This window comes from Eublepharis macularius, chromosome 4, assembly GCF_028583425.1.
Source record: "Eublepharis macularius isolate TG4126 chromosome 4, MPM_Emac_v1.0, whole genome shotgun sequence".
Lineage (NCBI taxonomy): Eukaryota > Metazoa > Chordata > Lepidosauria > Squamata > Eublepharidae > Eublepharis > Eublepharis macularius.
This window is the reverse complement of record NC_072793.1, coordinates 51,507,760-51,535,542: the sequence shown is the minus strand read 5'-3', so window position 1 is coordinate 51,535,542 and position 27,783 is coordinate 51,507,760. Positions and strand designations below refer to the sequence as shown.

Genomic DNA, 27,783 nt, shown 5'->3' with positions numbered 1-27,783 from the left:
GCCATTTTCGTGTGGCATTGCAAGCAATGCTTAAAGAGAGCCTTTGAGGCCATCGTCAGGGGCACGCTAGAGAGAGGTCAAACAATCCGGGTCGTATTTACCGAGTCCAGTCAAAGTCCAAATCAGTAAGCCGAAGATTAGTCGAGGTCCGAAGTCCAAAGTCAAAAAGCCAAAGATCAGTCAGAAGTCAGAAAAAGCACAAAGCACAGAGCAACGAAGCTCACGTTCTCTCCAAGCGGCGGCAAGAAGAGAACTGAGGGAAGGGGCCGTTGGTCGCTGGAGGATCACGTGACCGTTTGGGCGGGAAAACGGTCGCTGAGGCGCGCGACAAACGGCCCCTTCGGAGCCATGGAAGCTCTAGAAAATTCTCCGGCGGCTGGCCTGCGCCTGCGCAGTCCCCATGTGTGGAGGCACAGAAGAACGAAGATGAATCAAGGGTTGCAACCTATGACTCTAGAACAAAACATGGCTCTACAAAATGGAAAGTCTTCAAACGTATATTGGAGGGGCAAGTGGGATACTAGAACACCCAATATATGAAGGGAATGGTATGCAAAAAAATGGAAGAATGAAGGGCTTCTTAGAGGTGAACCACAGTCCAAGTGTGAATGCACAGAATTATTCCAGCATAGTAACAATTGTGCAAAGCGCTTGCGGCTATACTTGTTACTTATTGTGAGGTCTCAACAACCAGACACTTAATGGGTTATTATCCAACATGACAATTATAATAAGGTAAAGTTGTATATTTTCAGTTATACAAATTGTTTTTCTTCTAACGACTCTCCGATGATCTCTTGCTCTTATTTGGTTCTTTAACTATAAAGAACTAAAGGTTGCAGACCCCTTGACTAGATGGAACAGCCATGCTCTCCTCTCCCAGTAAGAGAGGGGGGAGAAAAGATACGTCTTCAATCACTTGAATAGATAAGAACTGAAGTGTTATGTTAAAGTTTTCAGAATTTTAAAAATCCATAAAAGCAACCAGCCTTTCACTTTCGTTCGTTTTAATCACAGATTTAAAAAAATGTTTATTCGACTTACATTGTTTTGTTAGTATCCAAGCTGAGTAATATAACAAAACTATAAGCTAGAGCTAGTTTTAGATATCTTAACAAAAATTAAGATCTATAGTACACCCTTAACTTCATAATAAGAAGTTCCATGTACAATTCAGTCTTGAATTATCTACCAATGATATAAACAAGTCTGTTGGCAACTTCCAGAATTTAATATCAGCAAAACTGCACGGAGATTCTAAAAGATTTTCACTAGTCTTGTTTCTACATCAAGTACGGCAGCACTGTGGCCAACTCTCCTTGCAAAAGAAACAAAAGTACCCTTTAAAAAAACCAAAGTGTTGCGATTGGTTGCTTTATTGCCTAGACACATTTTTTAAGAGAAAGCTTCGCTAGGATGTGCACACCAGTCAGCTGAACATAGAAGTCTTCAAATATATACTTCCAAGTTTCCATACGATGCAGTACTACAGCAAAACAAAATTTTTTCTCAAGCAATGAGTCTTGAAGTCTCTAGGGCAGCACCTCAAGTACATTGGTTCCAGTTCAGCACAGAGCACCTCAGCTTTTGTTTCTGTTACCTGTTACAAAGATAGATTACAGTGAGTGCCTTTACGGTAGCTGAGAAAAAGACCCATATGTATGAAATGTGTTCGTGGCCTCACTCACTTTCTTTAAATGGTGTTTTGGGATCAACATTTTCCTTGGTGGAATGCTGAAAAGCTGTAGAAGGATCAAATCGCTTGATGCCCTGAATCCTATTCAGTTGCTCCTGAAGGTCTCCTTGTGCTTGTTTTTCCTTTGCTAGTTGAGTGCGCAGCCTTGATACCTCCTAAAGGAAAAGGACCTTGAAATTAAACTCCAGATAAACATGACAGAAATATCCACCCCAAACCAGGCTGATATTTTAAAAATGTACTTCACCCCATTCAACTGTAACTAAGCCAGGAACATCGGTTTAAATTTGTTTTATTAAGTAGCTCTTTCTGGAAAAGTTCACTGGCTAAAAGCTTATAAAGTCATAATAGCTTTATGGTTTCAAGCACCCCAATTCTGTATCTTTTAACACAGCATGCTAGTAAGTATCAAGAACTCGAAAAATCACTAAAACCTTGTTCACAACTATTATGTTAGGTTTAAACACGCTGAAGGGCTCCAAATGGGGGTGGGCTTTTATTATCCCTCATCTTTTGCTTGTAAACACATCCTATGATCCTACCACAAAAATTATGCAGATCAGCTCATAAGAATAGGATTTTCTTATTACAGATCTTGGACTCTCTAACTTCACTTTTGGTACGAAATTCTAGGCCCTATGTTCTTTCTTTAAGAAGACAGACTAGATTAGTGAGCTAGGCATCAGAAAAGTGTAAAACATTATTGCTTCACTTCTCCCTCACAGCATTAACTAAATGATTATATATTTTAGAGAAAATTCAATAGATGTGACATCACACATTCAAGTTCTCTGCAGCCTGATGTAATGGTTAATTTTTTTTTGAACAGGCAGAACAAAATGTACTGCTATTATAGCATATATTTCAGGGAAGTTGCTTAAACCTTATCGTCAAGGTCTTAATGTAAGCTTTCTTATTAGAATATAGGAAGATATCAGGAGACGTCTTGCTGGATCAAACCATCTAATCTAGCATCCCCTCTTACATCATGGTCAACCAGTTACTCTGGAGGGCCAACAGCAGGGCACAGCGGAAGAGGACTTCCCCTGAAGTTGCCTCCTGGCGCTCGTGTTCAGAGGTTTATTGCACCTTGGAATGTGGAGGTCCCTTTTAGCCACCATGGCTGGGAGCCCCTGATAGACCTATCCTCCATGACTCTGTCTAATCCCCTTTTAAAGCCATCGATGCCTGTGACCATCTCTACATCCCCTGGCAATCAATTCCACATCTTAATCAGTCATTGAGTAAATAAATATTTACTTTTGTCTCTCCTGAATCAACTGCTCATCAGCTTCATTGGGTGTGCCTGAGTTCTAATATTTTGGGAGAGGGAGAAAAGGTTCTCTATCCACTCTACCCTATACATGATTTTTTAAAATCTCTACCATGTCCCCCATTGTCTCGTTGCTAAACTGAAAAGCCCCATAATCTTCAGCGCCCTTATTCATAAGAAAGGTACTTCAATCCCTCGTCTTTGTTGCCCTCTTCTGTACGTTTCCAACTCTGCAATTTCCTTTTTGAGATACAGTGACCAAAACTGTACACAGTATTACAAATGAGGCCACACCATAACTCTGTACAAGAGTATTATAATACTGGCTGTTTTATTTTCAGCTCCTTTCCTAATAATCCCCAGCACAATGCTTGACTTTTTCCACTGTTGTGGCATACTAAGCCGACCCTTTTAGTGAGCTATCCATACAGATTTCAAGGTCTCTTTCCTTCAGCCAAATCAAATCCTATTTGCATATACATGATATTGGAATGTTTTGTTCCAAAGTGCAGTACCTTACACTTAACAAAGAACTTCTTCTGCCACATTGTTACCCCGTGGTAACTTACACTAAATGTCTAAATGTTACCCAGTCAACCAGTTTGCGGAGATACTCCTGAAACTTGTCATCTGCAAACTTGGTACCTATACTGCTCACCCCGAGTTCTAGACAATTCATGAACAAATGAAATAGCACCAGCCCCAATACAGATCTTTGTGGGACCCCACTACTTCCTTCCATTGAGAGAACTGCGCATTTACTCTTAATTTCTGCTTCCTGTATAACCAATTTTTAATCAATAAAAGGACCCTTAACTGTTAAGTTTTGAAAGCACATCATAGTCCATATTAAGCAAGCAGAGCATTGAACAAGTAGAGTGATAATATACTTCACTTATCAACACAAACCTGTCTCATCTGTGCATTTTCTTCTTTCAGCCTCATTACATGTTTGATTTTCTGCTTTTGATTCTGATGGCCCAGCAACTTAGCATATGCATCGCTAAGTTTGTTCAGCTCTTCTTGGGCAGCACCATGTTCATTCACAAGGGCATTTTTCTCTGCCTCATATGCATCAAGTTGTTGCTGAAACAGAACATTGAACATGTATTGGACCACAGTGATAAGCCAAAATTCTCAGTGCTCCCTGCTTTTATTAAGCAACATCAAAGGTAGATGGAATACATGACTAGATTATGTGATGTGACTGATGTCTTAAGGAGGTGGGAGAGATCAATGCTCCAATTTAACTTCTTAATCATTGAAAGTGCTTAAGATTCCAGATACTGTGGAAATGGGCATCCAACATATACTAACCTGAAATGGTTTCACTTTATTATACAGTTCTTCATACAGGATGCGCCAGGTTTTTATGTTCTCTCTGAAATCAGCTTCTGCTTTTTCTGCTACGGTTTTCCTAAAAAATAAAAAAAGCTTTAAAATAGTTTTGTAAAAAAAATCTTCATTTGTTTTAGTGAACTCTGTAATCTTATTCTAGCTGTTTTGATCTTTGAAGACCCACACTGTCAGTAGTTAAGCCTCACCTTTCCAGTTCAAGTTGCTTCTTGAAATCTTCATTTTGATCTTCTAGTCTTGCTTCTAAGTTGGCAATTTGTGCAATGCTCGATTCTTTTATTCTTTTAACTTCTGCATCCCTTAATGCTAATTTGGTCTGAGCATCGAGGAGCATCCTGGAGTTGGGGGGAGGAGACAAGGAGACATGAAACGCATTTGAGAAAGAAAAGCAAAATATTCCCTTCTACAGCTGTATGTATTTTTGTGGAAACAGATTCCTAATTAAATAGAATAGCCTTCAATATGCAATGAATAGAATAGAAAACAGACCTCTACAGGTGAGATGACCTTTGACCAATTCCCACCAAGCACAGAAGCTCATTTTGAATGGGCTAAGAGCCAAGATTGTTCCTTTGGTAGCTTACACTGTCTAAATGAACTGAAGTTAAGTTTAAACTAGGACTTTGTCATATGGGGATATCATTGAAGGAATTCAGTCAGCAATGAAACAGCCATTCAGCCTGACCTAGGCAGCTAGGCACATAAGAATATCATCTAGCACTATGTACATTTTCTATTACAAGCTCAAGGCAGGTTGACCCTGCCTTGAACTAAGAGGATTTGGAGGCGGGAGGGTGGTATAAAGGTTTTAATAAATATATAGAAGACAGCCTCAAGCACCAGCCTACCTGGCATATTCTTCCTTTGCTTTTTCTTTAGCACGTTGCACCTCTTGTATCACTTGAGCTGAATGCTGAGCCATTTTGTTGATTTCGGTTAACTGGTCTTGCAGTGAAGTTTTCTCCTGTCTGACGCATGTCATTTCTTCAGACACATGAGCTTTGTAACTGAAGAGAATTACAAGACATGCACTCTTATTTGAGATTGTACTTTAGTTTTCCCCTAGACTTCTGGGAAGATTATCTGCTTTCTGTTCCTTCTCAACTTCCTTACTCTTTGGAACAGTCCTCTGCTTGAGCAGACTGTCACCATTCTGTCTCCATATTCCTCTGTGCTTTCTTGTATGAGAGAACAGCAACTTTCTATCAAATCCCTATCAGTAGAAAGGAGCAAGAGTCCAGTAGCACCTATAAGACTAACAAAATTTGTGGTAGGGTAGGAGCTTTCGTGAGTCACAGCTCACTTCTTCAGATGCAGACAGAATGTGAGTCCATCTGTCCTTATATTTTGGAGAGTGGAGTGATTACAGAAGCGAAATGATAATAGCTGGTGAATGAAAATAGTAGGCGTGATTAAATAGGGTGGGGTAGGCAGAGGGGTAGTGGGTGTGGAGAAATCAGCATTGGTAATGAGACAGGAACCCTATATCTTGATTCAGTCCAGGTGGATGCATCGTTTTGCGCTTTATCAGTTGCAATTAAGCAGTCTATCCTATCTCTATTTATCTTAAGATTTCATATTAAGATAAGATTTCATGATATCTTAAGATATATTTATCATATTATCATGGGTAAGGGCACGATGAGCAAAAGTTCTGCCCCTTTTTATATATAATTAATCCCTTTTATGCCTGGTTGGACTGTATACAGAGCAGTTAACAGCCAACCAGAGCTTTGAAGGAACTAGATGGGAGGGAGGAGTTGGACTCTAAAAATCCATTCAATTGCCATTTTTAGTTAGACCATTTCAGAATCAGTCTTTCAAGGAAGCAGGCTATGGTTCCTGGGAGAGGATCACATTTAAAATTTATTCTGTCTGTGAATAAAAAAGAGTCAAGCTAGGTGATTGTTGAAAGGTCACTAGGAACTCTAAATAGAGACCTGGAAAATGTTTACCTACTGAAGAGTGAACTAGGAAAACTAACAATGTATTGGGTTAAAATAAAATTCCATAAACTTTGCTGATAGTTGCTTTCTGCCTCAATCTTTTAACTTCTTGTAAGGGAGGAAATAAACTTAATCTGTTAACTTGTGCCTGTAGTGAGGGAAGGAAGTGTGCCTTAAGAAAACATACACACATATTTGAGCTGTTACTCCAGGAAAAAGAGACAAGTATATGGTAACAGATAAGTTGGGAACTGAATGGGGATCAGAGCTTATCTCTCACCATTTGGTCAAGCTGCCCAGAGAGTCATGACAGACTGGTTTTAATTTCTAGACCTGAATCACCAAAACCAGCTAGCAAACGTTTGGAGGTGATTGGCCAGATCAGGGTTACCAGAAAGCTTTTGGCCTACCCTGGAAAGGTATGATTGGTTCCAAAAAAAGCATTCTGAGGCTGTGGAAAAAGGGATAAAAACTATTACCCTAGACCGGCACATTGAGCCAAGGAGAAAAGTCTGTGTTCAAGGGCTGAAGTCAGTGCCAATACTGGAAGATAGCTTTTGTCAAGCTTCCAATTCTTACATCCGTTCCTGAAGAGAAATGATTGACTGCGGTCTCACTCTTCAAGTAGAGAGAGGTTTGGTAGTCAGTCCCTTCTGGTTACTTTCTGCAAGATAGCTAGCTGAGCTCTGATTATTTCCCATTAATTTGTGCTTCATTTAGGTTAGAATTTGTTTAGTTATTAAAGAGCAGTTTCTCTTAAAGAATTTTTGATGTGACCTGGCTGCTTTTAAATCTCACTTATGTTGCCAAAGATACACAAAGATCCAGCCAGGTACTGAACAAGTAGCGCTGGCTGAGGGATAGCTGGGGGGGAGGGGGAGAGCTTCAAATGCTTTGGTTCTTACACTGTCACTCACCTGAACTTCTACTGTACCAGAGCACTGTAGAAAGCAGAGGGGAGGGACTCTGGTTGGTGGTAGACTACTAAAGGGCTGAGAAGGAAAGGGTTTCTTCTTGGAGGTTGGAAAATACCATAAGCCAGTTGCATTTGATTGGCCACAGCAAGGGAGGGGCAGGGCATGAGAGAGCGGTTTATCACAGTGCAACCTCTTTACTTATACCCAGTTTCAGGGCAGACAAGTTATTTTCCAAAAAACATAACCAAGATAATACAGGAAGGGGTAAGAACTCTGATTTCACAAACGTTCACATATTTTCAGAGCTCTGCATGGTAGGACTATAATCACAAGTAGTGTATTAAAGTTCAACTGGATTTATGAAAATAATCCAAGTGGTGGGTCAAGGATAGGCTTCTGATTTAAACTACGAGGTCAAAACATTTCTAGCAGCCATGATTAACTTATTACACCTGCCAGATTCAGACAAAACTCCATGAATGCTGTTCTTCAATGGCCTTTATTTCCTACACCCAATTCAAAAATGCAATGGGAAGGTTGGTGTTTTTTTAACCAGATATCCATATAATTACTTTACTTATTTATTTATTTAATTTATTTAATTACATTTTTAGACCGCCCTCCCCGTCAGACGGGCTCAGGGCGGTTTGACAACAAATTAAAAACAGTAAAAACATTATAAAAACATTAAAACATCGTATAAAAAACCATTAAAATTGGCGTGTGTAGAATATTAAATATTAAAATGCAGCATTGCCCTGCATGGGTGGCGGAAGGTCTTCAGTGGTATGGCCAGCGAGAGGACAGCCTAGCCCCCACCAAATGCCCGGTGGAACATCTCCGTCTTGCAGGCCCGGCGGAAAGATAACAAATCCTGCCGGGCCTTAGTTTCCTCAGACAGAGAGTTCCACCAGGTCGGAGCCAGAACTGAGAAGGCCCTGGCTCTGGTAGAGGCCAGGCGGACCTCCCTGGGGCCAGGGACCATCAGCAAGTTCTTAGTGGCTGATCGAAGCGACCTCCGGGGAACATATGGGGAGAGGCGGTCCCGAAGGTATGCTGGGCCCAGTCCGCATAGGGCTTTATAGGTCAACACCACAACCTTGAACCGGGCCCGGTACTCAACCGGTAACCAGTGCAGCTGACGAAGGATAGGTATTACATGAGCCATAACTGGTGCTCCGGCAACCACCCGTGCAGCTGCATTCTGAACCAGCTGCAGTTTCCAGATCAAGCCCAAGGGAAGCCCTGCGTAGAGTGAGTTGCAGTAGTCTAATCTGGAGGTGACCATTGCCTGGATTACTGTTGTGAGGTCATGGGTCGATAGGTAGGGGACAAGTTGTCGAGCCTGTCTTAGATAGAAGAAAGAGGATCTAACAACCACTGTAACCTGTGCCTCCATAGACAAGGAAGCATCCAGGACCACCCCCAGGCTCCTCACTCTCGACACCGGCGTAAGTAGCGCTCCGTCGAGAGCAGGGAGCCGGAGTCCCACACCCATGGACCCTAGACCCACATGCAGGACCTCCGTCTTCAAGGGATTCAATCTCAGCCGACTGCTTCAACCATCCAGTCACAGCTCCGAAGGCACGTTCCAGGACATCTGGGGCAGAGCCAGGCCGTCCGTCCATCATCAGATACAATTGGGTGTCATCTGCGTATTGATGGCACCCAAGTCCAAAACTCTGTACCAGCTGGGCGAGGGGGCGCATATATACATTAAATAGCAGAGGGGAAAGTATTGCCCCTTGAGGGACACCGCACACCACTTATTGTGCAAATAGCGCCACCTGAAGAGATGAGGAACCATAACCTTTTTGCTGTGGTAAAACTGCTTTCTAGTAGGAGATAAAATTTTCATTATTCTAAGATGTACAGCAACTGCAGATGGGCATACTTGCATGTGAACACCACACTACCGTACCACTAACTGACCCATGGGTGAACTGAGAGGCAAAAATGGCCTTGGAAAAGAGCCCCGGCTCACGTTCCTGACAGAGGGAGGAAACAGATATCTGCCTGCCCTGAGCAGGGGCTGCTGGCATGCACCTGCCCCACATGCCGCTCTGGCCAGTGGCACACACCTGCCCAGTACACAGCAGGGGCTGCTGGCTCATGGCAGTTCCTGTCTGTCTTGTATGGGTCAAGAGCTGTCCCTCACTTGGTACTGAGGTAGCCCCAGCAGGGGAGCAGCCCCCAGGACATCACCTAATGGTCTTAACAGCCAATCTGCCCCTGAGCTAACCCAAGTCTTTCTGACCTCTCCACCAAGAAGTCTTGCTTATATCAATTATCAGGAACAAATCAGCTTAAAAGGTGCATTCCTCTACTGACATTACCTTTCACAAAATTCCAGTTTCACTCCTCTCATCCCCCTTTCTCTGTTCTTTATTTAATTATATTTATTGTCGGCTCTCCCTGTGAACAGGCTCAGAGTGGACCACATCAATAAACATAATATAAAAGGTAAAAACAGGTAGTATAAAAAGAAATCTTGGTTTGCAAGACTGCTTAAAATACAGTGCTACAGAAATAATTTTTCTGTCCCACTAACTAGGCAGCTCCTGTCAACCCACATCCTGACTTCAAGCAAACAAAACTCTCGCTATCTAAAGCAAGGAAGCTTTGAAAGAAAGTGACTGTAGAATTTTGTCCTCATAAAGTGCTACTGGGTAGAAGATATCCAAATGTGATAATTCTGCAGTAGTTAATGGGGGTGGGGGCAGGGAGATTGATTGCTAAGTATGCTATTCATGCAAGAGGTAAACAAAAGTTTAATCTGTTATTTACTATGCTAAGTCTTACATACGTTTCAAATTCAGCAATGGTCTCTCCAAGTTTGCATAGTGTATTGCTGTGCTCGTCTTTCATCTGTACAATAGCACTTCTGTGCATGTCAGCCATTTTTTCTAACTCAGCATTTTTCCTGAGGGAGGAGAAAGGCAACATTAATTTGGAGACTCTTAAAAAGAATTAACAGATAACAGCTTAATATTTGTTTTGGTTCTGAAAGTTAATACTTTCTAGTGCTAACCTCTGGATTCCATACAGCCCTTTGTGGTTTTAAGCACCACAGTCCTCCTTCATTATAAAAAAATGAAATTGATGTCAATGCAGCTGATAAGATAGTTACTCTAATTTTTGATGCCATTTTTGTATCACACCCAAACAAGAGAGTCATGGACAAACATAATCTACAAGCGAAATTCTAACCGTGACCGACTAACTAAAGTAATTTAAAGATACAGTGTCAAACAAAAAGTTAAATGGTAATTCAAGAAAAACTCTAAGTGGTTATAAAGCTGGCAACAGTCAATTCAGAAAAGGTACAGTGCAAAGGCGAGCCCACACGGTACAAAAGGCTGAACAATCAATTTTGAAAGTGCAAATGCTCGCAACAAAGCAATAGTACACACATATACCACAGAGTACAAAAAAGAAAGTACAAGGTCAATGGTAGCTGGAAGCTTAATTTTTTTTTTTTTAAACATCATTATTTTAAACATTGGAGGTGACAGACCAAAAATGTATAATCATAACAGCTACAAGCTTGCATAACACAATCCAATAAGTAGTAACCGCAACGAGTTTGCTAGCGAGCATTTTCACTTTCAAAATTGATTGTGTGTGCAAGTTTCAGCGCATAACCTATTCTATGAATTATACACACACTTGTTGATAGAAACATTTCTACTTTCCTGTAAATTGTCCTCAATACCACTTCAGTTTGTGGATAGAGTTCACGTGACTGAATGCTCCTTGCAGAATGTTTAAACAAAGATTCTAAGCACAGAGCAAGCGGGGGAAATAGCTGTATCATAGACTTCCACTCAAGATCTAGTTTTTTAAAAAATCTGTAGGAATTTTAATTTTTGTGGGGGTCCTTACCTACAATCTGAAAGGATACAACCCAGATTAACAAATTAAATTTACAAGAGGGGGTGAGTGCAAGTCACTGTCACAAACCCTTGCAGTGTTGCTTGCAGCTGTAATAGCTTCTCATTCTGAGACCTATTCTCTTGTTCTAGGTGCTTCAATATCTTCTCAACTTTGCTTTCCTTAGTGTGCAGTTTATCCAACTCATCCATGGTGTCTCTTAGTTCTCTCTCTAGAATTTGTTTCTCTTTAGTCACCTCTTCTTGAAATGCAAGCAACTTCTGATGCATTGCAGCAGAGCACTCCTGAAGTTAAATCAACAAAAAAGTAATATGATCAAATTTACCCATCAATAATAATCTGTTGTTAATGGTTTGTGTTGAAGAATGTATTATTTGCTTCATCAAGGTGGCTGGGGATCAAAGTCAGTCTTTTATCAATTCCTGTAGATTATTTTTTGAAAGCTGAAGCCAGTCAATTTCAGAATTTAAGACATGCATACTGTTTTTGAAGCTATTTTGGTTCCCAATCTGTTGGATAAGGTGACCCACAAGTCCAAATTCACTTGGTACAGCAACACATCCAGGATTGGCCAAAGGTTTTCTGGCACCCTAGGAGAAGTATGACTGTGGTATCCATCTAGTTCAGCATTCCATTATCTACAGCAGCCAACCATATGTTTTTAAGAAACCAACAAACATTACATCCTACTATGAACTCCAGGCAAGTGGCATTCTGAAGTAGACAATCTTTGCATATGAGGGCTACAATCTAGCCTTTGACCACCCTCTTCTTCTTCATTACTCTCTCTAATCCTCTTTAAGATTCTAAGAAAGTCACTCTAGTAACCATCGAGGCACATTCTACTCGATTCTTTATCAATCAATGGAGTGAATTAAAAAAAACACAACAACTAATGTATGACATGGAAGACAGTGTTTCCAGGGTCATGTCTTAGTTTCCAAAACTCAGGTCAAATCCTTAAGTCAACCTAGTAAAGAGTCCGGTAGCACCTTTAAGACTAACCAACTTTATCGTAGCACTGAGTCAACCTAAACGCCAAAGTTGGTTCTTATGGTAGGCACTTCACACGTGATAATTTTTCTACAGAAATAGTATTCTACATGGGAAAACCTGTAAAGTTACTAGTTCCCAGATGGCTTCCCCCTTGCCCCCCCCCCATTATTGTTGCAAAGGGTGGGGAAAGCAAGCATGTGAGAAGCTGGTATGGAGGAAGAGGTCAGAAAGAGAACAATGCAGGGGCAGCCATTAGGGAGGGGTGGCCTGTGACCCACTTTCAGAGGCTTCATGACTCACTTCTCAGTCACACTAATTTAGATGACATCTCAAAATAGCTGTCTTTAAATTATATAAGTTATAAAGCAACTTAAGTTACCTAAAGGAAATTGTAGTGGCTTGTTTCAGTAATCAGAGATATCAGAACCTTAAAATGTTTCATGCTTCACTTATTATGGAGAGTGATCTCTGAGGAAGTGGGATACAATTAATTAAAACGTGACATATATCTTTTTTTGTGTTCCTTTCAGCAGCTATTCACTATATGTAGACAAAGACTGGACCTCATAGTTTCCAACTCTTACCTCATAGGCTCTCTTTTGCTTCTGGTGTTCCTCTTCTTCTAAATTCAGCTGTTCTTTCAAGCGCTGAATTTCAGTATTCACACTGTGTTCCTTTTCTCTAAGTTCCTCTAAAAGATAAAACAAAAAACCCACAAAACCGATATATCAGTAATTAAACTTTATTCTTGGTACTTTCCCTGTCTGCTGAATGATATTCATTCCTTTTTTAAACTCCTAGGTTGCTCCTCTTTCTAAAATAAATGTAACAAGTAGTAAAAAATTTGACTGCTTGCATTCTCACCCCTAGATTTTTTCAAAATAAGACTTGTAACACCGTTTTGCTTAGAACCAATGTAGTACTTCCAATTTAAACTTCCTAGTAACTCCCAACCCGCCCCCCCAAGAGCAACTTTAAGAATTGATTTTGTTCCTAGAGTATTAGATTTTATATTTCTCAAAAAGGTCACTGTCATTTTCTATTATAATAAAGAGCTGGACAAAAGGCCATTGTAAAGCATTTTTGAAGTTTCTTTTTAAAATTCCAATACAAAATCTGGGAGTTAGCATAACACTGAGCCAGAAGAGTTTCTTTAAACATATTAACTATATACATAACCCCCCTTTTGTTCTGCAGTAGTTAAAATACACCAAGATTGACTATATAATCTCTTCATGGGAAGTAATCTGGTGCCTAAATACAAGCAAGAGGCATTTGTTGCAAAGATAAAATGTTCTGAATCTTCACAGGCTTGATAAACCCAATGCTTTTTAACCTATTGAGAGGACATGCAATGTAATCACCTTGTAAATCAACATAGGTTCCATTTCACAGATAAAGAATTTTAGCTACCTGATAGTAAGTTATAGTATGGTTGAATACTCAGTTTATGCTTTCAAGTAAAAATCCTGTGCACAACAACAATATAAAGGGTTTTTCCAAGGAGCTAAATTGCCCAACACCCTGACCTAGATAGCCTAGGTGAGCCTGATCTCATCAGATTTTAGAAGATAAGTTGGGTCGGCCAGGTTAGTAATTGGATGGGAGACCGCCAATGAAGACCAGGGTTGCAGAGGCAAGCAACAGCAAACTCCCTCTGTTACTCTCTTGCCATTAAACCGCACTGGGGTTGCCATAAGTCAGCTATGACTTGAAGGCACTCTCCATCACAAATTGTCCAACATGGGCCAGAATTTGGACACCTAAGGAGTTTTTTCTCTATCTCTTGGTGGTTTTAAGTAAGAACTGATTCCAACAAGAACAGACAAACAATGCTTTACTTCAGACAAACAATGCTTTACCTTTGACATTAACTGCCCTCTCTGCTGAGATAAGATAGATATTTTGAAGCCTAACCAAAAGGAAAATTATGTGAAGTCTACTTTAAAGATGTCCAAACTACTTTGAGTCACCTTTTTGCTGTTCAACCTTCTTGCATTTTTCTTGCAGCTCTTTAATTTGTGAAGACAGTGTAGTTTCTATAAGCTGAAGAGAAGTCTGAAGTGCTTCAATTTCCTTATTCTTTGCTTCTATTATTTCCTCTAAATGGATAATGTCCAGCTTGTATTTATCTACTAACTCTGCAGCATTGCTGTGAAGGATAAACATGTGTGTTAGTTTTATCATTCAAGTTTACGTGTGCTAGATTTGTACAGTAAGCAGTAGTTAAGAGACATCAGCATTAAATATGAAGACCTTTTTCCTAGGGACAATGGAGATTACTATATTTTACTTCAGTCTGCAAACACATATAGCAACAAGTCCTATTTTCCTTCCATCTCTCACCAAATGTCTCTTCCAGGTAATACACTGAAAGAACACACCGTGCAGCCATAATAGAACAGCTGATCATTAAAGGCCTCCCTGTAAAGCTGATGTATCTTTCTCATTTGCAGTTGAGGAGGCGAGGAGTTACAGATCACATATGGCAAGATATTGCTTGAAAAATCTGATCAAACAAGGAATGGGCAATCAGATTCACAACACAATACATATGCAGCAGAGAACCATTCAAACCAGAAACTGTTGTCCTAAACTACCAACTACTGCAGAAACAACTGAAGGTTTCAATCACTGGCAAGAAGCAAAGTTATGTAGCTCTCTGCTTTTATTTATGTACTTTATTTACAGCTTGCCCTTCCCACTGAGATTCAAGGCAGACACTTACAGGTCCCTTTGTTAAAAAAACAAAAACAAAAAACAGATACTGATATTCGGAATGCTAGATGGGCCCAGGATAGCACTCTGAAAATCTCATTCAGAAAATCTGGTTGTTTTAGATCACTATTTTTTATTTACAGATCATGAGATTTCATAACAGTATTTAATCTTGGATTTCCAGATATATGCTTGGTTCTGCAAACTCAGCAGCCAGTAGCAGTAGATAGGTTTTGCACACAACTAAGCTAGGCTTCCACCAGACATGATCTTATCTTTCTCTAGCAGGCAGGAAGCTGCACAGGTCAAACATCTAAAAAAAAATTCTAACATGAGTGTCTAGCTATGTGCATTAACTGTATCCATTCAAGGCTGGCACTGGCTTGCGTGCCTTTAATATCCTTAGGAATCCCATCTTTTGTCCCAAATTGGAGACTATCCAACTTAAGTTATCTACCATAACTTCACAGCCACCTCTAAAAGCATACAATTGATAAAATGGAAGGAAGGACAACAATATAAGACACAATGGGTCCCTGCTGGGGAGACAGGTGAGCTATAAACAGGGCTGCAAACAATCTGGAGAAAAATGTGCTGCCCCCTTTCACAGTGGCTCACTAAAATATTATTTACCACATGATATTTATCTCAGTGTCATGAAAAGCTGCAACTTCCCATTTCCACGCATTAAGCCTCTGTTAAAGGAGCAAGACATTTTTCTCCAGGTATCAATGAATAAAGAGAATTTCAGGTGGATAGCCATGTTGGTCTGTAGTAGAAGAGCGAGATTTGGATCCAGCAGCACCTTAAAGAACAATTAGATTTCCAGGGTATGAGCTTTCAAGAGTCAGAGTTTCCTTCGTCAGATATGAGGAAAAAGGAAGGGGCCCTTAATAATCCAGGCAGAGGGTGGGAGGGGTATTGTCAATTGGAGTGTCAGGAGGCTAGCTACAATATATGTTACAGTTAGCTCGATAAAGCCTGGGTGCAAAGGGCAGAAAATTATGATCTGTAATGGCTCATATGTCCTGGTTCAGTCCTGGCAGAATGAAATGTTCTCCCTCTGGTTTTTGAATGTTGTGATTTTTAGTATCCGATTTATGTCCATTCATTCTTTAGTGAAGGGACCAACCTATCTGCCACATACAGCTCCCAGTTCAAACCAGTTTAACACATAATCAATGACATGCTACCTATGCTGGACAAGGATACTGCTCTTTCACAGGCATTGGGCAGGAAACCTTTTCTTGCCCACAAATGGCCACCCAGTTTTGAACTCCTCTTCACTCACAACAATGCACTTCCTAACAGGGACATGAACTCTGGGCCAGAGCCTGCACTAAACCATGATACCAACTCTGCCCCCATATCACTCCAACAACACAATCACTGGACCTAACAGCACCTGCTATACCATCTTAGGCTCCTTCACTTGTTCATTTTCCAATATTATATGCCATCAAGTGTCAACTCTCTATATTGGACAAACAATACCCTTTGGCCTCTTCTCGCTCTCTCCATACTACCAACACTAGCTTAAGACTGAAGAGGGACATCTGCCTAATACCAGTCTGTTTTGCAAGGCACAGATACCAATTCATGAGTGGAATCTCACAGCCTCCCCCGCCTCTAGCTCCCGCAGAAAATATGAATCTCAGATAGAATTTTTCCTGCTTTCATTGGTAAAGTGTTTGAGTCATTCTTTCTGAGAGGTTAGTAATATATCCATCATATATGAGGCTTAATATGTATAAACATACACACAGCCCTTTTTACTTTTTTTTTTCCTTTTGGAAGAAAAAAGATCAAGTACCTTTTAGCAGAGGCTTGGTCTCAAACTATAAAGAACGGACTCACCTCAGTTCTGCAACATATTCCAAAAGTTTATCTGAATCATATTTCTCTTCAGCGTGTATCTCAGTTGCCATTCTAAAATAAGGAGCACAGCACTAATTTTTAAATATACTTTTAGAATATTATAAATGAGTACCAATATGAAAGACAGCTGGCTAAAAACAATGTATGGTTCAGCTGTCTAATGCCACACTACAAGCATCCGACTGGAAAATATATGTAACTGAAGTGCCAGTGAAAGAATGCATGATTACTACAAGATCACTTTCCCCCTAGAATACAAGAAAAGCCAATTTCTTATGAGCCTTGGTACATGTCAATCATACTGAATTAGCAGAGTGTTAAAAAGCTGAAATTCTGTTGAAAATACAAGATAGCTAAAGCTCTTGTTATTAAAATTTCGTCATCTTCATTTGTTCTAGAAACTCAGACCCACATTCCCTGAGGAAATTACTGAAAGACAAGGAATTCTCATGTTTGACTGATTTTTCACATCAGCTTAAGAGTCCCTTTGCTATTTCATACTTGACAATTCCCAACCACTGTGGTTAGAGCTGAAGCGCCAAGACTCCATGCTGCTCCCTTTAGCTCTGAGCTCCAGAGCAGGAACAGTCTGTGTGTGGCAGAGTATAAATGCACTATCATCTTTTCGGTCTTCTCCTTGCTCATCTCGATACAGATGGTATTTAAAGAGCTGCAGGACAGGAGGCCATCATTTGTCCTAAGGCCTCCTTCCAGTTAAGCTGAGGATATTAATGTACTGATTAATGAGATTCCTTTTAAACTAGGAGTAGAACTTGTTTCAGTTTAACAGGAAGTCAGCCTGTGGCATTGCCCCCCCCCACCAAGAACTTTCACAAAGTAATTATATGTTCAAAGCAGTAAGAAATAGGGTGTCTAGTAACGTCTATTAAGAGATCAAAGTTCATATATGCTCTCCAGGAAAGATTGGACCCTTTCATCCTGTTTGAAGCTATTCAGGATAGGCTAGCTAATATTCTTTGTTGGATTCTGCCTTACCCACAGGTTTGCATATATTTTCCAAGTATATATTAGTATACATTACTACTGAGCCCAGCCACATGTATACCTGTGTCTATAGATTGGTTATTCCAAGTAATATAGGAGTGAAAGGCTGCCATTCAGCAGAAACAGCTGGCCGCACTTCCTGTCTGAGATCCCCTCATACATACAAGCCGCTATGCCCTTCATTATAGTTAGAGCTGCCAGTACCCTGTTGGGGTGGAGGACCCCCAGTCCCAGCCTGTCTCCTGCTACTTCTTATCGGGCCAGTGGAGGAAAAAAGCACAGGAAATGAGCCTGGAAGGCAACTTCCTCCTGGGCAAGCTTACAGCAGGCAAGCTCACCAGTGGGCATGACATCACTTCCACAAGTAATATTATCGCTCCCAGTGGCGGGCATGCTCCTGTGCTTTGTAGGGGCCAAGTTTGGTCCCCAATGGGCTGAACTGGCAGTACACCCGGTGCCAACGCAATAATGTCACTTCCCAGAAGTGGTATCATCGCATGCACAGGAAAAGGATACCCAGTAAATGCCTGCCCCCCCACCTTCCACCGGGAGGGTATAGGGACCTGGCAACCTTATTTATAGTCAAGTAAATGACAATATTGATTCTTGACATTTCATGCATTAACTTACAGTTGTTCTTCTAGTTGTGCTACTTTTTCTGTTGAATGCTCTAAGGTTCTTTGGACAGTCTGCAGTTTAAGTTCCATATCTTCTCGCTTAGCAACGGCTGTCTAAAAACCCAAATAAAGACATTTGAGCATATGCAGACTACAAATTCTTTTACCCAATACAGGGAGCAATCCTAAGCAGGTCTGCTCAAGCCTTATTCAAAGTGGCTTACTCACAAGAAGCATTCTAAGGATTGCAGCCTTAGTTTCACCAGTAAGATGTCTAGCAATAAATGAAGTCATAGGTTCCATCACATCCTCCATAACTGAAGTTCAAATTCCTTACTCACTTTAAACTCATTGATATACATTGTGTGTGTTGGCGGCGGCGGGGGGGGGGGGGGGGGGGAGAGGGGCCTCAAAATCTTTTCCAAGTAATTTAAAATAAGAGCTAGTTTTATTATGGCAGACAGTTGTTCCAGTCACAATACAGCATTATTTATTTTATTAGATGTATACCCCTCCCTCCCCACGAATGGGCTCAGGGCAGCTAACAGAAAAATATATTATACAACATACATTAAAACCAGACACAAATATTTTTAAAAAGCACAAAAAATTTAAAAGCTAAACACAATACAAAACTGTAACTGACCTTCTTTGCATGCATCAGATTCCTGAGCTTCATTAACTCTATGCACAGATTGTTCATTTTCTTCTGTGTTCCATCTTCAGAGAACTTATATTTTGGGAGGAAAGGAGGGTAAAATTATAAAGCTGAACATATGTCCCCAGGTAAAATTCAAAAACCCTGTAGGTGGCACAGAATTTTAAACACTGCAGGACAAAACACAGCTGAAGCACCTTGACATCCAACAGATTTCTATTAGAGAGATCTTAATATGTAGTTCACTTCTCAGGGCTATCAGTGGGGCTTAGAAGTGTATTGTACACCATATTAGCAAGCAATTGACTGCTTAGACCAGGGTATCTGAACAAAGGCAGCTTCTGTCTGTATAAAAGCCTTACTGTTACATTTCAAATAGTGCTGCAGGTAAGCACACATCAACCTTGAGCATATCTTTGTCTGAAATTTGGAGATAGTTGGCTATACTGTGTCTGCCTCTGCACGATAACCCCACCCCCACAAAAAAAACCCCCAGTATTTGGGCAGAAGAAGAGATAATAACACACAATAATTAAAAATCCTCTAAAATATAGTAGAACCACCAGGAATTGAGGATGAGCAAGGGGGTGAGAAAGAAATATAGATAACAGATGGCATCTGACTTGTGAAAAGACTACACACTATTTATCTAAGCCAAGTTATTTAGAGTCAGATATACTTTAATGCCTTCTTTAAAAAGGTCATGCCATATGTAATGCTTTTCTTTTTTTTTATAACCTTGCTGTTCGACAGTTAATTCAGCTCCTCCTTATGTTACCTTATACTTTTGTCTCAAGAGGGCCCTGGTCACAATCGACACTCCTTTTATTTCCACTCACAGAAAGCTTCAGGTGTTCTCTACCTTACCGAGGCTTATACCTCGAGAACACCTTCCTTTTTTGTGTTTCTGAGTGTAACCTATATATTGCTGCATCCTCAAAAGGTTATCACTGCCACCAAAGGCTTCGCCTGAGACCTCCTCTGTTTAACAAATATTATAGGAAGACTTGTTATAGATGGTATTTTGACAGAATGATCAGGGCATGAGGGTGGTTATGAGGTTTAAAAAGGGATCTTTTTTGCTTAAACAAAAGTAAAATTTCTTTACAAGCACGGAAGTATGATGGTTGTAGAGTACTGCTAACCACATTGGTTTCAGAATAGTTCTAGAGTTTGGTGGTTTCAAAAACAGTTATATATTCACAGGCCCAGTAACAAAGGCTTATTTTCCACAGAGATCTTCACTAACAGAACAAACACTTTCCTCTCCCACAGACATAGATTCACTCAGGCCTTTCCACACAGCTTGCCCGACCTAGATAGAATGAATGAGATCCTTTCAGGCATCCACATAGCTTGCCTGATTTGGCCAGAATCTCCTGGCTGATTAACTCTCTCATGCTCCACAGTTTGCCTGAGTTAGCCAGAATAAATACTTTCTCTCAGCACGGCTGACAAAAAACTGCAATTCACCCCACCCACTAGAGTTCAGCTACCATCCAATGAGAGCAGACTCCACCCATCCAGTCCCTCTCCTTCTTTCCCCAGCAGCCTGCATTTAAACCCACAGTAACAAATATTTAAAGACCCACATTAACTACGTAGCAGAAATAAAATAACAACATGCAAAACATTACATGTCTACCTTCGTTTTTAACAATTCGTTTGTTCTGGTCAGCTCCAGAAGCTGCTTTTCCAGAGAAGCAACATTTGCCAAGAGAGAGGTTTTCTCCCTAATGGCAGCAGAGAGCTTTGATTCCAGTTTTGCAAGGTCTTCCTCCAGAGTTTGTATTTTTTTATCCTGCTGGCCGTGTTCTGCAACAAGCACACGGATCTACAACAGTGTGAAAGCAACTGTTAAATTGATTGATTGATTAAAGTTATAATCCGCTCTCCCTGCGAACGGGCTCAGAGCAAATAACATCAGTATTAAAATTTACAGTAAAATTTACTTTTAAAACCATAAAACATACAATTCAGTGATAAAATATTTAAATGGTAGCCCATATTTCCAATCCCAACCAAACATTATATGGGGTGGGAGATGGAGGAGCAGCAATGGTCCAGCCAGTGGAAAAAATCAGGGTAGGGATTGCACTCCCTCCCCCCACGAGACTGGTAGGAAGGCTCGCCCATAGCCCAGCCTCAACCATGTGCTTAGCGGAACATCTCTGCCTGGTGAAAAGATAATAGATCTTGTTAGGTTTGGGTTTCAGCAGACAGAGAGTTCCACCAGGCTCGTGCCAGGGCAGAGAAGGCCCTGGCTCTGGTCGAGGCCAGGGACCATCAGCAGCTTTTTTAATCGGCTGATCTGAACACCCTCTGGGGCACATATGGTAAGAGGCAGTCCTGCAGATATGCTGGTCCCAGTCTGCTGAGGGCTTTATAGATAAAAAGCAAAACCTTGAATCTGATCTGGAACTCCACAGAGAGCCAGTGCAGCTGCTGTAAAACAGGATTTATATGCACTCTATACGGAGTGTCCGTAAGGATGCATGCAACTGCATTCTGGACCCACTGTAATTTCTGGACCAGACTCAAAGGAAGCCCTGCGTGGAGCGAGTTACAGCAGTCCAACCTGGAGGTGACCATTGCCTGGATCAGTAAAACAGTATAACAGAAGGAAATCCTACTAATCGTTCTGTTAGGATCCAAGTGTGCTTAACATAAATAAATAACATAAATAAGTAAAACAGTTTGCTCCTACCATAAGTAACAAAAAAAATGAATTTATTGAGTTGGTGGTTCTTTATCTGCTAAAAACAGTAGTTACAAAAAATCCTCATGACTGAAGATGCAATTCTCTGTTATTTGGAAGTACATTCTGTTGAGCACAGTAAAGTTACAAAATGAAGTACTAATTGTGACAGAAATCTGAACGATAGCCAGATGACTTAATAGCTGTTTTTATTTTAAGGCTCCAATGTAAATATAGGGTAGATTCCTCTGGTGTTGAAAAAATCTTAGCATGATCGTAGGCATAATGAATCCTGGACTGGTTTAAAATTCAATCTGTCACTTAATTTTAATAGAAGTAATAATTTAGAATGTCCCATTGGACATACTGCTAAGTTACTTGCAAGCCACCTTAGATAAACCACTTAGAAAGATGCAGTGCTCATACCTCCTTTTCCAATTCCTTCTGTTTTCTCAAGTCTTTCATGAGGGCCAAATCCTTCTCTGGCTTCATCCCCAAAGTAGCTGGCTTTACATTAAGAGAGGCACAGAAAGACATTTGTAAAAACATTTGCAATTTGTTTTATGCAATTTGGAAGATCTAGACTAAGCATATATTTAGTATCATAAAACTGCCTGTACAAATGCACATACTTTTAAAAACACCCTCCATAATCTATTCTTTTGACAGAAGGGTATACTCTGCGCAAGGCTGGAACTTATAGAAATTGTCCTATTTGATCTTTAGACCAGCCAACCCAATTCATTAAAACAACTAGCTTATAGTATACTAGAAATTCTTTCTTCCCTCTTCCAGAGAACAGTTTCTCTAAACATTTAGCATCCTTTAGAAGGCTAAATAGAATTTGAAACTGAACACATTCCCATGGAAACCAAGAGTTTCAAAGATTAATATCCAGTGGAATTGAAAAGGAATGTGAATTTCGGTAGAAGTCTGACTGGTGGAGTGATTCCTCAATTGTGGACTCATTCACAGTTGAAACAGTGTCCACCCAGGGCTATTCTGCATCCTTTCTTCTCAAATCCCTCATACCCCACCCACCAATATTGCTGGCTTTTGAAAAAAACATAGCACATATATCACTGAAGTGTTATAGCAATACACCTACTACCTTTTTTTTAAGTGACCCACCTAGCTGTGGGAGTGTGAATGGTGGGTGCCATGACAAGGGACTAAGAGAAGAAAAGGCACTGAATGTGGGCAGGGAAGACTGGCAATTCAGTCCTTCCTATCTGCATTGTGGAGAAATTCTTTTTGACACCAACCAAAGCAAGTTCTGGAAATGTAGGTGCAAGCCCTGGAAGACCATGGAACGTGACAAGAGGTACACAGGTAGAGAATGACATTATGTTGATACTCCCTCCCTCCTCCCGGCAAAACCTGCTACCATTTGAGATCTGAGGTGGAACAAATCCACCTTCTGAAAGCAGACCCACATTTGTATTTATGCAAACTGAAATCACCTAAACATCATGTTTTGTGAAAAACCATTAAAGAACAATTTAGAAAGTTTAAGGATCATTTGTCCTGTTCAGATTAAAGATTATGGGATTTGAGGGTTTTCTTACACCACACGAACAGTTGCAACTTCATTACAACTGTCCTCAGGTTTGTCTTCCCAGTTTCACTTGTAACCTTGGCTAGTATTTAGCGTTATTCTGTCAAAAAAGCAGTTTCTAAGTTACCATAGAAGACGCTAGATCTCTGTTCCACCTATTTGCTACCCTGATAATTGGCCAGAAAGATGTCATTTTACGTGTCTGTATTTTGAATAGTGAAGTGCGAATCTTACCTTTGAACCAAGAGACTGCATTTTTCTTGTACATACTGGGGAAGGTAGCGGTTTCATATTGCTGGGATTCTGCCGAGTTGCAATGTCCCCTGTCAAGAAAAGAAAGGTTTCTCCAGAATTAGTTTAACAGATCAGGATGTACCAATTTATAGCTGTAGTACAATCAAAGTTTGTGCACAGTGTATATTTGGAATCCATCTTGTGAGAAATTGTATAAATTGAATTTCATGACTATATTAGAAGTCGCAGTCTACTTTGATTATTTCAGGCAAAATAAGCAAGTAAAGAATATTGCCACTGACTCCCCCCCCCTTTTAAATGATATGCCACAGCATACTGGAAAAAATGAGAAATTTACAATTCATCTCCAGGGGATTGCCAAATACTTCTATTTCTGCTTTTTAATAATGAGAAATTTATTAATCATTAATGAGATACTAACTTTCTAACATTGTTCCTTGTTATCTAGCTTAGAGCACAGAGGGGAAAGAAGGAGCTGAGGGTTCAAGGAAATGGGTGTGGAGAGCAAGGGCACAAGGAATATTGTTCCTCAGCAACAAGTCAGCCAACTTTTGATTGTAGGGGAATGTATTAGCCTGAAATGAGAAGCTGGAATGATCACCTGTGAGTAAAATTGCTCAAAATCCCTTGCAACATCTCTTTATTAACATATCTCCACAAAAAAAGAAAAACGTGGGACAATTTTTTTTTTTTAACAAAACAGGAGTTCTGACGTGAATACAGCCCAGCATGATATATGGTAGCAAGTGTAAAAAAAAAATGTGTTTAATAACAGACATCTGATGATTATTCATGGGAAAGGCACAAGTGAGCAAAAGACAGTGATTAAAAGAATTAGTATTGCATAGAATTTTAGCGCAAGCATTATTGACAGACTGAACACAATGCAGGTTTACACTGAAGCAAAATGAGGCTCGCTTCCAGGTAAATGTACAGAACCGCAGCTTGAGGAAAAGGCCTCACAAATCATAGATGCATTCTGCCTAGTCAAGAACACAATGAAAGACCAGAACCAATGCTCTGCATGCATGAAGCGAGGCACAGTTCACAAGCCCATTGACAATAACAAGGGAGCAGGAAAAGCAGGTCAGAGAATGTCAGCTTAGCAGTTCAGAGCCTTTGCTATTTCATTTTTGGATGACTTACCCATCTGCTTTGTAAACCGTTGAGACTTATCAAAAGACACAGGACCTTTTGATGTGTCTGAAGATTTGACATCATAAGAGCCTGGCGGTGGGGCACAAGCTGAAGTGAAGGGGATGGAAATTGAAGCATTCACTAGAGTCAGACCCTTTAATTACAAGTGTCTCAACCTTCTATTTACAGATAAAACAATTACAGGAAAAAATGTGTCCCCGACATTGGTAGGTTTTTCTGAAGCTTTTATGTATTTAAGATATTTATGCCCCTCTTTTCTGCTTGGTTACAGAACTCAAAGTAGCTTACAGATTTTAAAGTCAGAAAGGATCATACAACAATCCAAATACAAGATGGTACCACATCTATTTCTACAACACACTTGACTTTGTGTTTAGTCCATTCTTGCCATCATTCAGATCTCAAAGGCTTGCCTGAACAGTTCACCCTTCCATCATTTTTAGTTGTTTTATGGTCTTCTTCTACGGTCTTGAGCTCTGTTTCTGAAAATCATTTTAGACTGCTGAATGTTGTTTTTATGGCACAGGCTTGCTTGCTGTAATTTTACCCTAGTCTTTGGAAAACTGTATTGTATTGTTTTTACTTTGTGCACTACTTCAAACAAGTCTCTGTAGTGGGGACATGTACATTTTCTAAATAACAATCCTTCCCATATGTTCTGAAAAGTTGGGGAGGCAGTGCCTATAACACTGCCAGCATACCTTAAGGACTGCCTACTCCCCTATGAAGCTACCTGAGCTCTTCTGTCCTCTTCAGAGGCCCAGATTTGGGTGTCCTCACTATCTGCTGCTAGACAGGTGGCAACCCAAGAAAGGGCTTTCACAGTTATGGTGGCAACATTTTGAAATCCCCCTCCCCACAGAGAGTTGCCTGTGTTGCCCTATCATTGTCTTCTTCTAGCAGGTGAAGACTTTTTTGTTTGTTTGGGCATTCCCTCACTAACTCTTACTAAACTTCCTCTGTTTGTTTGCGTTTTATTTAGTTGTTTTAAAAAACTATATGCATGTGTTATCTTAAATGCTGAGCTTTAAGGTTTGCCGATTTGGAGACTCTGAGTTGAATCAAAAGAAAAATAAAATAAAGAGAAATAAATAAAATAAAGAGAAATAAAATAAATAAAGCAAATCGCCCCCACAAAATGGAGGAAACAACCATAAATGCTTGTGCCAGTCCTTGCTGTTACGCATGTTGAAATCAGAACAGTGGAAGACTAGTGTTGGATCGAGCATCAGTTTATTGACCTTCATCCATCCCATTACCTTCTCTGGGCACCTATTCAGGACTTCCACAGACTCACCTGTACTTGGGTACATATACCATCAGCCAATTTGCCCATCTAGCACAGAACTGTCTACTCTTATTAAGAGCTTCTGCATGAAATCTGATAATCATTCAGGAAAGTGCTTTATTTTTTCAGGAATACCACATTCCCTCCACCATGAATATTTTTTTTCATGGAAATGCAAGTATTTCCAGGGTTAGCCAAGCCAGTGCTGACTGGAATGCTGTCTGGAATGCAGCAGCACAACTGCTACAAGTTCCTACTGAACAGGACTACTAAAGAGCAGCACTATATATAGAACCATACCCACCTCTCTTGTTACTCCTATCTTTCCCAAACCTCTTTGCTAAGATGTTTTGGAAAAGATCTCAACAAAGCCTGGGTAACTGTTGCACAAGCAGGAAAGCTTAGCTTTTCCCCAGTCCCATCTACACAGCAAATATTTTCCCCCTCAGTGGCCGCTTCCTACCACACGGGTACGTTTGTGTTGTTTGTTTCAAATTGGTAACCAGAGTGGTAAGCTGCAGTACTGCAGCCCAAGCTCTGCTCAGGACCTGAGTTCGATCCGGCAGAAGCTGGGTTCAGATAGCCAGCTCAGGGTTGACTCAGGCTTCCATCCTTCCGAGGTCGGCAAAACGAGTACCCAGTTTCCTGGGGGTAAAGTGTAGATGACTGAGGAAGGCAATGGCAAACCACCCCATTAACAGAAGTCTGCCAATAAAACGTTCTGATGCGACGTCCCCCTATGGGCAGTAATGACTCGGTGCTTGCACAGGGTTTGCACACCTTTACCTAATTATCATTATATAGGTATCACATTATAACAATGTGTGTAGCAGATTCTCTGAAATCTCTCCTGGGAAAGAACAGCTGCTGCTGGGCCCAGGCCAGGGCAACTACGGGGAATCTGCCACGTCGGAGCCCCGTTGTCACTACAGCTATACTGGCAGCCGCGGGGAAAACACCCAAGACCGCTTCTACTCTTACATGGGCGTTTAGATTTGCGCGCAAGAGGCCTGCAGAAGAACGAGCAGTTTACCCCTCCGCAGGCGAAAGCAGGACCCTGAAAAGGAAGAGCCGCCGCCGCAACCTCGCCTCTTCCGTTCACTTACTTGGCACCTCGTTGAAGCGCTTGAGCTGAGCCTTGGGGAACGACATGGCTCTGCAGAGAGGAGCAGAGGAAGGAACGGAACGAATTCAAAAGCCACAAATGAGGCCGCCCTTCCTAACGCTGCCCGAACCGACCAATCAGAGGGCTCAGCCAGCCAAACGCTTCACGAATCAAAGCCTCTGCTGTGAGCCGGCGCACTAGAAAAATTGAGGGCACCGTGGGAGAGCGGCTAGGTTTGAAAGTTAACGGGAAAGGTGGATTATTTCGCTGCTTCGGGCAAGGAACGATTAACTGACAAGAGCTCTGAAATAGCGACGATTTAAAAATGGGAGCAGTTATTCAGTAAGATCATAAAAAAAAATTATACATAAAAATTGAGTTTTCGTTTGAGGAACATTCGGAGCATCTAAAAATGTGATTTGCACCAAGCATCATATTGATGCAAATTAAGTCTGCAAACAGATCAAAGGAGTTTTGACTCTGGAAAGCTCATACTCTGGAAATCTAGTCGGTCTTTAAGATGCTACTGGACATGCATCTTACTCTTGCCTTAGTTTAACAAAAGTACTAACGACAAGCTTTGAGGCTCTGCTAACATGCCCGAAGCACCTCTTTTTTCCTTCTCTGTCCCGCCTTGCTTCACACCCAACCTGAGGAAAACAGCTGGAGAGACTTGAAAGCTTATTGGATTTTCTGATCGCTTAGTTAGCACCATCAAATACTATTGTGAACTGTGGTGGAGTATTATGGCACTAAGCTAAGCCAGA

The 27,783-nt window shown here is 40.8% G+C and overlaps 1 protein-coding gene across 2 annotated transcripts; it reads right to left on the bottom strand.

Moving 5' to 3' along the window:
* Positions 1–1,006: 1,006 nt before the first annotated feature.
* On the bottom strand, positions 1,007–27,093 carry HMMR (hyaluronan mediated motility receptor). 2 transcript variants are annotated; one of them, XM_054977317.1, is made up of 18 exons: positions 27,018–27,093; positions 24,612–24,710; positions 23,445–23,533; positions 22,079–22,159; positions 20,600–20,788; positions 18,943–19,026; positions 18,310–18,410; positions 16,654–16,725; positions 14,052–14,230; positions 12,663–12,769; positions 11,152–11,366; positions 9,995–10,111; positions 5,174–5,332; positions 4,514–4,660; positions 4,287–4,386; positions 3,879–4,055; positions 1,689–1,851; positions 1,007–1,600 (listed from the first exon to the last, which is right to left on the bottom strand). In XM_054977317.1, exons 1-18 carry the CDS (start codon positions 27,061–27,063, stop codon positions 1,581–1,583), a joined length of 2,145 nt encoding a protein of 714 aa, XP_054833292.1. In that variant the 5' UTR covers positions 27,064–27,093; the 3' UTR covers positions 1,007–1,580. The 2 variants fall into 2 exon arrangements, with proteins under 2 accessions (XP_054833292.1, XP_054833293.1); XM_054977318.1 differs by lacking the exon at positions 24,612–24,710 and having other exon boundaries at positions 27,018–27,041.
* Positions 27,094–27,783: the final 690 nt, after the last annotated feature.

Bases quoted from the DNA above. Each gene is read 5' to 3' on its own strand.
- HMMR (XM_054977317.1), bottom strand. From the start codon at position 27,063: ATGTCGTTCCCCAAGGCTCAGCTCAAGCGCTTCAACGAGGTGCCAA. The intron at 10,112-11,151 runs GTTTGTGACAGT...CTCCTCCCTCAG, and splicing joins CTGCAAGCAACACTGCAAGG to GAAAAATGCTGAGTTAGAAA. The intron at 4,056-4,286 runs GTTAGTATATGT...GTTCTGTTTCAG, and splicing joins ATAAAGTGAAACCATTTCAG to CAACAACTTGATGCATATGA.